The sequence below is a fragment of the Pogona vitticeps genome, chromosome 12 (genome assembly GCF_051106095.1).
Source record: "Pogona vitticeps strain Pit_001003342236 chromosome 12, PviZW2.1, whole genome shotgun sequence".
NCBI lineage: Eukaryota > Metazoa > Chordata > Lepidosauria > Squamata > Agamidae > Pogona > Pogona vitticeps.
In genome coordinates, this window is record NC_135794.1 from 5,300,130 (window position 1) to 5,314,187 (window position 14,058).

Here is a 14,058-nt window from a genome sequence, read left to right on the forward strand (position 1 = left end):
TGCCTCGGCCTGCTGGACAAGGGTCTCTTCAAATTGGGAGAGGCCACGATGCACCGCCTGCCTCCAAGCTGAACACTCAGAGGTCAAGGTTTTCCATCTGTTGAGGTCCATTCCTAAGGCCTTCAGATCCCACTTGCAGATGTCCTTGTAACACAGCTGTGGTCTCCCTCTGGGGTGATTCCTCTGCACTAATTCTCCATACAGGAGATCTTTTGGAATCCGACCATCAGCCATTCTCACGACATGCCCAAACCAACGTAGGCATCGCTGTTTCAATAATGTATATATGCTAAAAATTCCAGCTCATTCTTGGACTACTCTATTTGGAACTTTGTCCTGCCAGATGATGCCAAAAATGCGTTGGAGACAACGCATTTACCCCTTAAGGGAAAAGAAAAATGGGAAGGTGGCTGGCTTATGAGATGTAGCCATAAATGCAATTCCTTTTCCAAATAACCCTGTAAAACCACTGGGTTGTGCCCTCAGTTTGTTCTGCAGAGTTAAAAACATGTATAGAAAATCACCCGGAGAAGGGATCGCACTCGAGGTGCCTGCGATTCTTCAAACCCCACTCATAAGCTTTCCGTTTCTTCACTCTCTTCTTGTTTGGTGAAATTCTTCTGCTGAAGAATGCGTGTTCTTTCTTCAAAGTAAATAAACAACACAAATATCGCTGGCCCTAATAAGAATGTGCTGCACACAAAGGGCTCGCTTGCATCCGTGCCAGTTGGTTTCTGCTCCCAGTTACTCGTCATTTAATATCCAGTCAATTCTTTTATTTGATCAGATGGGTCACTTGTGCAGCCTTCTTCTTGGCTTGATGAGATTAGCCTCGGATACGCTGCTATGTAAAAAGCCCTCTTAATAGGACTCCCAACAAGGAGCGGCTCCCTTTGCCATTGATTTCAGCAAGAGTTCAGGGTGGGAATAAACAACTGGATCGTATCAGAAAGGAGTCAAGCCCTGTGAGGAATTGGGAAAAGAGCACCAGGTGTGATCCGTGGAATCTCTAGGCGTAGGAAAGATGTTGGTGTGAAACCTTCTACAGCCACTGTCAGCCAGCTGTAGATTATAATGAACCAGATCAGAGCTTCCCAACTTTGGGTCCCCAGATGTTCTTGGATTGCAACTCCCAGATATCCTAGCAGTGAAGGGTTCTGGGAGTTTTAGTCCAGGAATATCTGCGGACCCAAGGTGAGGAACCATTGAACTAGATAGATCTTGGAAGGGACAACTCCCATCAACACCCTCACAAGCACGCACGGTCAATTACTATGCAGGCAGTGGTATTCTGGTTTGAAACGACCACTGTTTCCAGTCCAAGGTAATGGCTGTATTTCATCTCTGTGGAGCAGGTGTTTCTGTTTGATGCACATCTTATGGTGCAGGGTTTTCCCCCTCCAGTGTGCATTTCCTTTATTTGTTTCTTCTCTCACTAAGATCCAGGGATTCCTTCCTTTTTGTTCCTATCATCTGTCTTCTGTCCTCTTCTCTGAAAGACGAGATAAAGGATACATTTAATTTTCGGAGGGTATCTCCTGCTTCTCTTAATAAATTGCTTTTTGTTGTCTCTCTGAACTCTTGTACTGACCCTGGCCTTCCTTTTCCCCCGACCCCTGGCACTTGAGACCCTCCAGATTCCCTACCTAATATATTAATTTCTTGATGGCGGGAATCCCATTTGGTCACACAGAGGTCTTTTGGTGTGTCTGTATTTGTGTCCCTGCCCTTTCTGAAATGCTGAAGCATTTTCATTAAAGTTGATATTTTAACCTTTTTCCCCCACAATTTATTGAATTGGCAGAGGTGTGGTTTTATTTTTTTATTTTTTTTGCCCAATAACTAAATAACAATAGCTTTCTAACATCGTTTTCTTCAGACCATAGTTCCTGGTGCTGAAGAAGCGTCTGTAAATAAACCCACCATTTAAAAAATAAATCTGTGCATATTTTGGGGAAAAACTAGTTCTGGTATTGTATCAGATCATAGTTAGAAAGGCTTAACTATGGTTCTGTGCGAGCGTTGAGTTAACAAAAGAAATGTACATATGTGAAAATGGCCAAAAACTCAGAATCCAGAATTGTGGTTTGGAATGGATTTGCAAATCGTGGTCTGTGTTTGTGGTTTGACGTGATGTCTGTTGTGACAATCCATGGTTAAGGAGAGAGCTTGCAAAACAGCTTTTATAAAATCCTTAATTTGGTGTATTTCCAAGGACCTTGAGGGTTGATTAATTCCTTGTTTTAGTCACCATTTTTAAAGAAACTGGTTTCCCATATTTTGAGGGGGGAAAGACAATACTTGCCTTTTAAAAGTTCCTTTAAAACATACATTTGAGTGCAGCAAGCTGCTCTCAGTTACCTGATTGTTGCATCAGCACCCACAATTGAGAGCTAGGCAACAGCCACACCCCTATAACTGAAATTAAAATGGTTAATTTTAATTAACCGTGGATCTTAGTGAGAGAAGAATCCCTGGATCTTAGTGAGAGAAGAAACAAATAAAATGGTTTGCTTGATAAGAGAAATTAACTACAGTAACTAAGAAGTAATTACAATGTTAAAGTTCCAAAAGGTAAAGTTATCTCTCATTACATTGTAATTGTAACTTTGTAATTCGATTGTGTATTAGTTGTTTAAAAGGACCTAATGATGAGTAACTAGTTTCTTCCAAGTTCTGATTCTGTCCTTTGCTCTCTGGAAGGGAAACACTACATCTGTAGAGGCAGGCGTACTAAGTAGATGCACGGGTATCAGCTGTGGTTCGCCTGATTGGTTTGGAAGCCATTTTCGGTTCTAAAATGTGATTAGTGCCAATAACGACATGCTGTCACGTCTGAACTAAGCCACTTCACACAGTTGCCAAGGGCATAATTTTTAGGGAAATAAAACCAAAAGTTAGTCCAAGAAACTAGGAGTCATAGTCTTCCTTATACACATCCTATTTTTGCACATTCAGAAATTAAGAACGAATGTGCCTGTGGGTTTTTTCAGACTTCAAGGTACCACATAATTCATTGTTCCACATTATTTATTCCATTTCCAATTCTTCTTGGGTTTCTAACCATGCATTAAAAGAGAAAACACTAAAACACCAAATTGGATTTTCAAGTACCCCATTAAAATTATGAGGGTGACTTTCCTCATTTAGGATCAGGGCGCACTTGGTTTTTATATGTCACCTTAGATGTAAAGATGTGTATTTCACGAAATGCTTTTCTTTTATTAAAATGATTATTGAATCTACGTGTACAGCCCATTCACATTTAGCCAAACTGGATGCAGGAGTTGTCTTGAGACAACTTTCTTACCAAACTTGCTATTCTAGTCAAACGAACTGAATTTGTGTTTTATTGGATAGTCCATTTGCACCAAGACTGTGTTGTGGGATTTTTCTTCTTTGTATGTTTTGCGTACTGTAAAACAAGTGGGGCTCTTTATCCCATTGGTTATGTTGGCTAGGGTTGGGTGGGAGGCAAGACCTTTGTCAACCTCTCCTCATTCTGGATGCATGTCTCAACCCTGTCTTTGAGACTCGAATTCAGAAATAGAGGCAAAAAAAAGAAAAGAGAAGGGGAAACCATCTCTCTTTAAAAACTCTGTCCAGCTGCTCTGAGTAACCCAAGTCGGCCAATCCAGATCAATCAATCTGGGGGTCTTTCTGAGACACTCTTGAGCTTGGGTTTTGGAAGCCTGCCTAAGCAGAGGGAATTTGGTAACTGGAGGACGCAATGAACAGAAGGCAAAAGGAGATGAGAGAAAGGAGATTCTTGATTTACTTTTCCCCTTTTCAGGAAAAGCAGTTGATCTCAACTGCAAGATGTGGACAACCACAGGTCTTGGGCATGCTGGAGTGGTTTGCTCGATAAGGGAAATATATGTTTTTCCCAATGTGGCAAATAATGGTAGGGGGTCCCAGGTCATTGGGGAGAAATCTCACAAAGAGAAGGCTTAAATTCTGACCCACGGTTATTTTGATGCAGTAGGGCTAGGATGATTGCTTTTTAGAAGACAGGTAAGGCAAAGTTGAGCATTGCTGGTCTTTCATATGTTGCTGAACAACTCCCGCGGTCCCTCTTCATTGGCTAGCACTGTCTAGGGCTGATGGGAGGCAACATCCACCAACCTCTGGAGAGTCCCAGTTGCTCGCTTGTGGTGTAAAGAGAAAGCACAATATGAGTCATAAAGCTCCCGTTTTCTTGCCTAGTTGGGCCCTGAAACTGCTGGTCCTCTTCTCCTTGCTGCCTGAACCTCTCCTGTGACTTCTCTCCAAAGAAACACAGAATCTCTAATTCAGTGATTCCCAACCTTGGGTCCACAGATGTTCTTGGACTGAAACTTCCAGAAGCTTTCACTGCTAGCTGTGCTGGCCAGGATTTCTGGGAGTTGTAGTCCAAGAACATCTGGGAATGATGAGCAAGAACCACTGCTCTAACGGAATATTCTCCAGGACACAAGTAGCAGTTACCGTTACTCTCATCTGTGGGGAAGAAACATGGAGGTGTACAATTCCATCACATGCATGGTGAGTTTTCTCTACACTGAAGCCAGACAGGATGTTCATATTGTTGCAAACCAGAAAATAATGGTGTATCTTTTTTTTTAAAAAAGTCACATCGAACATTGGATGGATGGATGAGTGGGTGGGTGGGTGGGTTTGCGTTGGTTGATTGGTTGGTTGGTTGGACTTCTAAACCACCCATCTTACTGATGGTCACACTGAGTGTTGTACCAACCCTAAACAACTAAGAAACATATGTTCAAATTAAATAACAAATGAAAGTTAATTAAATATTTAAAATTTAAGGCTGTCGGTGTTATACATACAATTCTAGTGGGGCTATTAGGCGTGGCATGATTCGAAAAGCCTGCCAGAAGAGTGAAGTTTTTAGAGACTTCTTAAAAATCTCCAGGGAAGCGGGGTGAGGTGAATCTCGGGCGGCAGTTCGTTCCAAAGCAGAGGAGCGGCCATGGAAAAGGGCCCGGTATTGGTCACATGCCTTGAACAATGTCACTGAGTAATTTTTTACGTCTGGTTGAACAACAACAACAGAAAACTAATTTAAACTGAAAAATGAAACTGCAGAAGGGAAAGCCAAACCAAGGGCTGCTCCTATGGATCCCCGGTGACCTTTCGTAATCTGTGCCTAGCCAAGCTCCTTCTCCAAACAGATTTTCCAAGAGTGTGAAATTTCAGGCCAGTTGCCTTCTCCAATTGGGAGGTCTGTGTATTGATAGTTTTAACTCCGGTGACATCTGACACTGGCTAGACCCAGCGTAGACATGCTTCTTCCCCCCCCCCCCCGCCACACACCACCTCCACCTGCCCAAGAATCCAGACTGGGTCTTTTCACCTGAGGCATTTCCAAGGATCTGATTCTAACAACAAAAAATGAAAGGCGCGATGACAGAATAATAGGACCAATTACAAGGCATCTCAAAGAAGCAGCCTCCTTGCTATTCACGACGACTCTTCTCTTCTTAATTGCTTCTCCGTGTATTCTTGCATGTGCAGGAACAACATGCGCACACAACGTAAGGCGGGCCACCTTGCACCTACAAACCGAATGAAGCTTTTCAAAATACATTTGCAAAAGGACTTGGCAGAAAAGCCATCTGCTGATGTAACAATAAATACACTTCCGAATCCATTACAGAGCCAAAACTCCATGGAGTGCCTTCATATCCGCAGGCCAAAAAATTGGTTTCTATTCAGGAGAGCTGTATGTAGACAATAGATTGCCAAGAAAAGGTGTTTTCATTTTTGTGTGTTCAGATGGCTTTTTAACGCAGTGTGTTAAAAATGCTCGTTCAACGAGTTGTGCTTTCATATTGTAACCTAGTTGTGTTTTCCAATCTAGTTATAAGCCACCTTGAACCCCACTTCTAGGAGGAACATGGGATGTTAGTCAAATCAATTTTAAAAAAGTCCAAGGAGTGCTGAGTTGTAGAAGGCTGGGACCGGATTTAATTGGGAGGCACTGGTTTTGCCTGCAAGAACATGACCCATCTCAAAGGAATGTTTCCAGAAATTCTATTTGGACTAATAAGAGAGAGGATAATGTTGTGTGAGCTCAGTTTTAGTAAAAGCTGCGTTCTGGCCAACAAGGCAGGACCTCGGTGTTGAGTCAAGATCTCTGTTTACAGCCATAGTTAAATTCTTTGAACCAACAATGAAATTCTTCGTTTGTTATTGGCTCAGGAGACGGAGGGTGTACATGTTAGACTTTGGGAGGATTACGTTGTAATCAGATTGTGTCTGGGTACTTTTATCCTTCTCATATGTTCTGCTTGATATATTTCTTTAAAACACTAAACTCTGGTGAAAACATAACCCGGTTTTTTAATTACAAGCTGTGGCAAAACGGGCTTTATTGCGCAAAGCAAAAATGTTCATTCAGTTTGAAATACATTGTAGGAATGGCATTAAATTCCATTGGCAAAAAAACCCCTGTAAAAGCAGCATTTGATGCTAGTATTTGATGCCTGTTTTTTAATCCCAGTTTCAGTGAAATTATATTTCATGTTGATGCAATCGAATGGCGCAAGTCTACGTCATTGAAAAGGTTGACGTTACCTACCTTATGGCATCTTCCTCTTCCTTTTTCCTTTGCCTAGCTATGTGGTGAACATCGGCTTAATTGAAAAGCTGAGCTCCTGTTTCCTTTCCGTCCAAGGACCGATTGATGAAAACTCTAAAATAGCCAGTTTCCTGCAGAACGCAACAGAAGCCCTGCGTGGGGTTTGCCGACTGTGTTTTGCCGTCAATGGCAGGTAAGGGGTGGGTGTGCTTTTTTTTTAAACTCTGTTTTTATTTGGCCATCATGAGAAAGGGGTGGTGGGGATGGTGGTTGCATTTGGTTGTAATCCGAAGTATATTCCTAATTACCATGTGTTTTACATTTGTTTACATGTGTGATGGCTTAACATTGCTTAAGTTTAGTTGTACTTTAATATCAGTATCTTCATTTATTGTGATTTTAAACTGTGGTTTCGGTATCTAGCTGTTGAGCCAGAGGTTGGGCATTCAGTTCCTTCCTCTGCCTCCTGCTAATGGAGCCAGGCTCTGTAGCCATGGGCAAGCTGGAGAGTTCCCGGGCTCCTCCAGAAGAAGGGAATGGGAAATTACTTTGACCACATGCTGTGGATATTAAGAAACATCAGGAGCAAAAGTAGACTCATGTATTGCTCAGGTCTCCAAGGCCAAAATATATCCTGTAAATAGTCCACCGGTGTTCCAGAGGTCTCCATGACTGAGCAAACCAGTTTGCAAACAAAAGTCTGTACAGTATTTAACTCCAGTGGCCAGTCACAGAAGAAAGAACGCCCAGGTGCAGAGTCCAGGAGGCGTGAAAAGTCCGTGCTGTGATAATCAAATATCTCTCAACACTGAAGGAATTCCCTCTTCTAATTAGCATTCCATCTGGAAAGTATAATTAGACCCTTCATATTATGGGGAGGTTGGCCTAGTACCCCAAGGCTGAATCAACTCACAAACTAGTAGTATTAGCATCCTCTGATTGAGATCAAGGAAATTAGGTTGTAATCTATATACATTTGGCTTGTTGGGTCCCACCCCTAAGTAAGATTGCACTTTCAGAATTCTAGAATTTGCTTTGGAATAGAATTAAGAGGAGAAAGCAGGTGTCATGGACAAAACAGATCATGTGAATGAACAAGAAATGATAATTAGAGGTTTCTGCTAGGAACCTGCTGTCATTCTGCCCTGGATAGATCCAGGGTTGTCTTAATTTTGGCTGTTAACAGGGTTGAGCCTGAGTAATAATTGGACAAGAGACCACTTGAGAGATCCAGAAGAGGCTCAGAACGAGCTGCCGCTGCTACTCAGGGTTGACCACATGGATTGGATGAACCAAGTACCAGCCAATTTTGAGTGTTTTTAATTAAATCAAGGCATTCAGACAAAGATGTATGAATTCTGCTCCCATGACAACCTTTAAAAATGATGGTTGTACCAGCAGGTACAGCGAAGGACACCCGGACTATGCTTGCCACTTGAATCTTAAAGAGTCTTTCGGTTCCATAAACTTTTTGCTGTTCAAGCGAGGGAATCCATAACTCCAAGATGTATGTGTTTGCAATGAAATATGGCTCTCTTTTTCCATTTTATTGGCATTGTCTTAAAATTGATTTAACTGAGTTGAACTTGCCTTTCAAGATATTTCACTTTTATATATATGTGTATGTATCAGTTAATAATGTCTGCGGATTTTTAAAGAGGACATTGAAAGCCCCATGGCATGTCCTTAAGAAAAAGCTTCACTGTTCTAACTTTTTCTGTGGTTAAACAGCTCACTGCGGGTTTCCCTGGGCAACCTTTATTTTTTAAAGTAACTTCTCATGTTGGCTTCTGGGCCGACGTGTTTTTTTGAGAGGGTGGACGAGATCCAGATAAACAGAAAGGGTCACAGTACTTAGTGTTTGGGGCTTCCTGAGAGATAGTAGACCTCTTAATGTTTCGGTTAAGAGATTTAATTTTTGAATGTCATCATGGCGGTTTAAATGAATTTTATTTTCATTATTGCATTTGACTATAACTTGTTTAACGGGAAGTCTGTTCTACAGATGTCACAGCCAAGGTGATAAAAGTTTCCGATCACCGTTTTTTATCTTCCAGATTGTTTGCTTTCATTGTAATTGTTTAAAAAAAATACAAAGATTTCAAAAATAATAATATCAGATTCTGTTATGTGAAATGAAATAATATTGTGCATCCAATATACTGTGTGCACTGAAAAGGAATATTTGGCATTCAAACTAAAGCACTCAATGTGTTTCTTTGTACTTTATCAGTTTATCCATGTTGTTTTTATTTTTGCAAGAATTTTAGAAGTTGGTGGCGCTGGAGTTTTCCAGTATTTCGTTATTACAGCCTTTGCAGACTAAAACATTGGCTCCCGCTTTGTAACAGGGCATAGATTCATCTTCCTCCTGCGGGCTTCCTGGCAGTTTCCACCCGTATATTTTCAGACCCAGAGCTTCTTGTCGCGTTGCACTTGAGATCCGGTTTTAAAAACCGTGCAAGCCCACGACACCAATAGAGAGTGGTTTCATAGGCACCCCGGATTAAGATGTTAAATCGTATTAACAGACACAAGCGTTGCTGGATTTAACACGTCTTGGGCCCAATCCAGCAATCCCTGAAGCTACCGGGAAGTGTTCCAAATACATTAGCAAGCTTCACGTTACGTTTTATAAGGATTTTGCATCAGAGACTATAAAACTGAGTAACGGTAACAGGCATTACACTGGAGTGGTTTGACGGTGCAGAAGAGCCTCTCCGTTCTGATCAGGCACACACATAAAAATCTACAAATAACTTGCTGAGAAACAGCCTTCTCTCTGCCTGTCCGCCTACCTATTTCCAGAGCAAACCCAGGTGTTTTTCACAAAGAGGACCTGACATCTTTTCCAACACAGCGACAACATGTTGAGTGCTTGACAGTAGCCAATTAACCTTTGAGGCTGAGTTGTCAGCTACCTCGCCGTAGAATATGCTAGGAATTTTTGTGTGTGCAAAATAAGGAGAGGTTGGGTCAGAGGGGTCTAACCTGCTTTGTATTTTGTTTTATCGTTGTAATTAAGATAATGCCTCTTTTGGCTGCCGGGTGGCAAATAAAAGACCAGCAATCTTGCTTGAGTAGTGATTGTTCTGGTCTCTGCTGCCAGTAGGCAGCAGCAGATTCAGCAAAAGTTGGGACCGCCAGGCAAGAACACATAAAACCTGGTGAGAAGGGAGAGAGATGCAAGTGGAAACCCCAAAGGCTCTCTGGCATGTCTTTCCTTCCAATGGGGGGTCCTCCGCCACTCCCCATTGATCATTCCCCATTGGGGCGCCACCTTCGCATTTACTCTTTGGGGGCTGCATCACACCCCGAATTTGACATTGTGTTCGGAATAGTTGCAAAAAACCGGAGAGGTGGGCTTTTGGATGTGGTTCAGGGGTCTTTCTTGAGATGGTCTGGTTTGCATTAGGATGGTAAGTGGAGAGAGCACAGTTTAATAATTGTTAGCGTTGGGCAGGATCCAGAGTTGCTAAATCCCACTGAAATCCATGGGATTTAAGTATGGCAAGCCCTGCTGGACTCCCTTGGCTTCTCCCAGGCTGGCTAATTCATGGCTTCCTCTTCTGACAAAGGGTTCTGTGTGGTCTACGGTTGCCAGCTTTGCTGGGCTAAATTTAGACGTCTCTCATCCTGCTGTTGTTAACCCCAGGGTACCCAGCTTGGGGCCGGCTGAGCTAGAGCTCAGGCAAGTTCTCTGTTCGGACTACATGTCCCATGAATCCCTGTTCCCCTCATCACAGTATGAGCTGTGTTGATGGAGAGTCGATTCTGGAAGTTGCAGTCTCAAAAAGTAATTTTTCCAAATTCTAGGCCATCCTCGCATTTTGTTTTTAATGAAAATTTAGGTGTAAGGCAGGAGGCAAGGAGAGTTGAATACACTCGCTCTTACTAGATCTGTGGAAAGAAGGGGCCCGGATCTCCAGGGTTGCCTGTGGGGGAGCAGGGTGATGAAGCACTTTATCATCATCGTAGAAGTGGAGAAGTAGAAGGGATCCTCTAGATCATCAAGTCCAGCCCCTGTCAAGGAAGCACCGTAGGGAATTCAACTCCCAACCTCTGGCTCCGTGGCCAGATGCCTAAACCACTGAGCTATGATATGCACTTCCACAAAGCGGGGGCCCTGTTCCTCACAGCCCCTGCTGTAAATGTAAATTTGGAAACCCTGAGAGTACCCTCCCCACACATACCATTTCTGACTGGCATCTTACATTCACCCTAAATGAAAGTTGCCTTCGGTTTCTTAATGACAGTTCCAGCCTTCGGGGACGTAAAAAAGTTCATTCTTTCCTGGAGAGTTAAAGGAGCTACCATCCCTGTAAGTCAAGTGTATCTTCAAACCAAAATGACTGCATTGGCTTTTAAATCCTCCAAGGCTGGGCTCTTGCGGAATAAATGAAGAGAGTATTTGAGGAGTTTTCGGTTCCCTCCTGTGTCCTTATTTATTTATTTTATTTATTTATTTTATTTATATCCCGCCTATCTAGTTGGTTAAGACCACTCTAGGCGGCTTGCTGGTGGATCTGCCACTTAGCACACTTGTTGCTACCTGGGTTTTTGACAGAAAAGTGGGATATCCATTACGCTAAAGAGAGGAAGAGGAGGAAGATTGAAGAGAGGCTCTCACAGAGTTGGTCCTGTGTTGCTTTCCTTGATAGGTCTTGGGCCATTTTTGAAGAAGCTCATCAGGATCCCACCGGACTGACCGCCGCCCTCGAGGCCACAGACCTGGTTGGGGTGTTGCATATGCTCTACTGCATTTTGTTCCATGGGACAGCCACCGATCTGAACGCAGCGAGCCCGAAAGAGAGTTACGGAGAGAATACCGTCCAGGTGGCTCTTCAGAGTTTGCGCTTCTTCAACAGCTTTGCTGTTCTGGATCTGCCAGCTTTCCAGGTAAGACTTCTCCTCTCTCTCACCCAGCGACAGCTTTCGTCTCGGCGTTACAGGAGCGAGCATCCGGGACCTGAACTCTGTATGCTGTCTCCTCCTTCCTGTTTGCCGATACCGTGTGGCTTGTCCTGGCAGAGGGGTGGGCAACGTAAGCCCTGTGGGCCGTATTATTTTATTTATTTATTTATTTATTTATTTATTGGACTTATATACCGCCCCATAGCGCTACAAGCACTCTCCGGGCGGTTTACAATTTTAATTATACAGGCTACACATTGCCCCCCCCAGCAAGCTGGGTACTTGGGTATTATGCAAGCTGGGTATTATGCCCCCGAGGGGCATCTCTGCAGCTCCCAAGGATACCCTTGATCCCTTCCCATGAGAAATATCCCCCAAATATACTTTTGACAAAAAAAAATACAGACACGTGTCTGCTTCTGAAGTCTCCAGGAGCAGTGGTTTTCAGGTTAGGCAACTAGGGTGAACTCCAGGATTCTCCCCCTAAAGACACACAAATAGAAAAGAGGTGTTTTGTTTGGTCCTGGGCTTCATTTGGGGATTAATGGCATTTTATGACCATTTCTGGACCCAGTACGGTGCCCTGTAGGGCCAGAATCAGTCCCCCAAAGCCTCTGACACCGCCCACCTTTGTCTGATCAGATCGGCAAACCATGGTTTGTGCGTGGCTTACAACTCCAGATGGGGGAAACCAGGGTTTGATGCCGAGGGAGGAGGGACATACGAACAAGCCAGAGGGCTAGCACATTCCCATAACACCCGCCCTTGGTTTGGCCTTTCTGAACTACTCAAGTCACGTGACAGAATTTAGAGCAGACCTCATGACAGGCATGTTTATATTGCAGTGGAGCCAGTGAACTGCCTCTCTCAACTGTCAGGCCTTTTTGTGCCAGATACTTGTGGCTCTGAAACGTCATTGCTGAAGATACAAAGAATGGTGTCTGCTATGGGGGGGGCACACTGGGCCAGAGGAATGGGCTAAATCTAGAGTTTCAGAACACCTACAATTTTACAAAATACCCTTTACTAGCTTAAGAGGCCTTTTGGATCCAGGCAGTTGTACCAGTTTAGTAGAGGGCCAATCAGAAGCAAAATCTGTTTCCATTTTGCATGTGGGAATTTCTCTTTCCTTTAAAAATCAAGCACGCCGATTTGACTACTCTGGAACTCCAAGGGGTGGGCTTTTGGGAGTCTTACATGTACAATGGAAATCTTTTTTTACCAGATTCCACTTGTACAATGGGATCAATGCTGTCATTGGTAGTGGGTGGCCGCTGATTAAAGACTTCCTCTTTTTTTTTTTCAATTTTGGGGTGTGTGCAACTTCATCTCATTGCTTGCAATCCGGGTGCACCCTGAAATTTTTAAAAGTGAGTTTCTAATTAGTAGCATTCTCTACTGGCAGTGGCATCATTCCCATAGCACAGTCAGAGTGGTGCAGCAGGATTTTGTCCTCTCTCTGTATTTATAAGTATGGCCAAGCTGAAGACACAGCTCTAATTGAGGGCTGCTGGTCATCGCTGTTCATTTGTACATTTTTCAAATATTAAGCTTTTTTTAAAAAAAAAACACCAGTAACTTACAGTCCACACACACACACACACACACACACTTTTCAGAGGGGCTGTCAGTTGAACACGTAGGGGAGGCATCTCGCTCAAGTACCAGACCACGGGCAGCCTGGACATTCTTATAAGCACAAACCATCCCCAAGTTCATAGGGTACCTTTTCCATTTATCTTGAGAGTCTAAACAAAGGGAAGGTGTCAGGGAGAAGCAATGCAGGACCTACTGAGCTGCTATTAGAACTGGTTAAAGAGGAAATACATAGTTTCCCTGAAAAATGACTTCTTACATTTATATACAAACGTCCGTGCCCCCCGGCCTCCGGTTATCAAGGTAGAGTAAACACGGAGCACTCGGATGAGAGAGAGCCTATGCAAACGTGTGTTGTCTAAAAAGGACTGGACCCAAGAAGATGTCACCGCGTTAACTCCCTGTAGCAAATTGTTCGGGCCCAGCAAAGCACAGTGCCCAGTCCAGTTGAAGAAGTGTGATGATGACTCTGGACACGCACGCCTCATTTCTGTGGTGTTTACATGGATGTTCCTCCAAGAAGTGTTTGGTGGTTAAGGAGGAGAGGTCTATCATTGTGAGTGGGAAGGCAGTTTCCGCTTGATCTTTATTTTTATTTACAATGGTGCCTCGCAAGACTGTTTTAATTCGTTCAGCAAAAATCGTCATGAAAAAATTGTCTTGCGAGGTTCGGGAACCTCGCAAGACGAATGAAATTTATTCGTCTTGCAAAGCATCGGTCTCGAAAAAACGTCTTGTGAAGCATGGTCATAGAAAAAACCATATTGCGAAGCACCATAGGGATCGCAAAAAACAATCGTCTTGGGAGTTTTTCACCCCACGAGGCAATTGTCTTGTGAGGCAACACTGTATTTAAACTATTTATAACCCACCTTCCTCCTTTAAAAGGACCCAAGGCGACTTACAACAATCCAAAGACAGTAATTAAGCTCATCACAGTGAGTATCCGATAACAATAAGATCTATAA

At 43.3% G+C, this 14,058-nt stretch overlaps 1 protein-coding gene across 4 annotated transcripts in view; it reads left to right on the plus strand.

The window, feature by feature from the left end:
* SCAPER (S-phase cyclin A associated protein in the ER) overlaps positions 1-14,058 on the plus strand; it is a 146,415-nt gene that overhangs the window by 112,872 nt on the left and 19,485 nt on the right. For all 4 annotated transcript variants that reach the window (XM_078380928.1, XM_072981948.2, XM_078380929.1 and 1 more), the window contains 2 exons: positions 6,618-6,773; positions 11,242-11,479. In XM_078380928.1, coding sequence (XP_078237054.1) covers positions 6,618-6,773; positions 11,242-11,479 — 394 coding nt within the window. The remainder of the gene's footprint in view (positions 1-6,617; positions 6,774-11,241; positions 11,480-14,058) is intronic.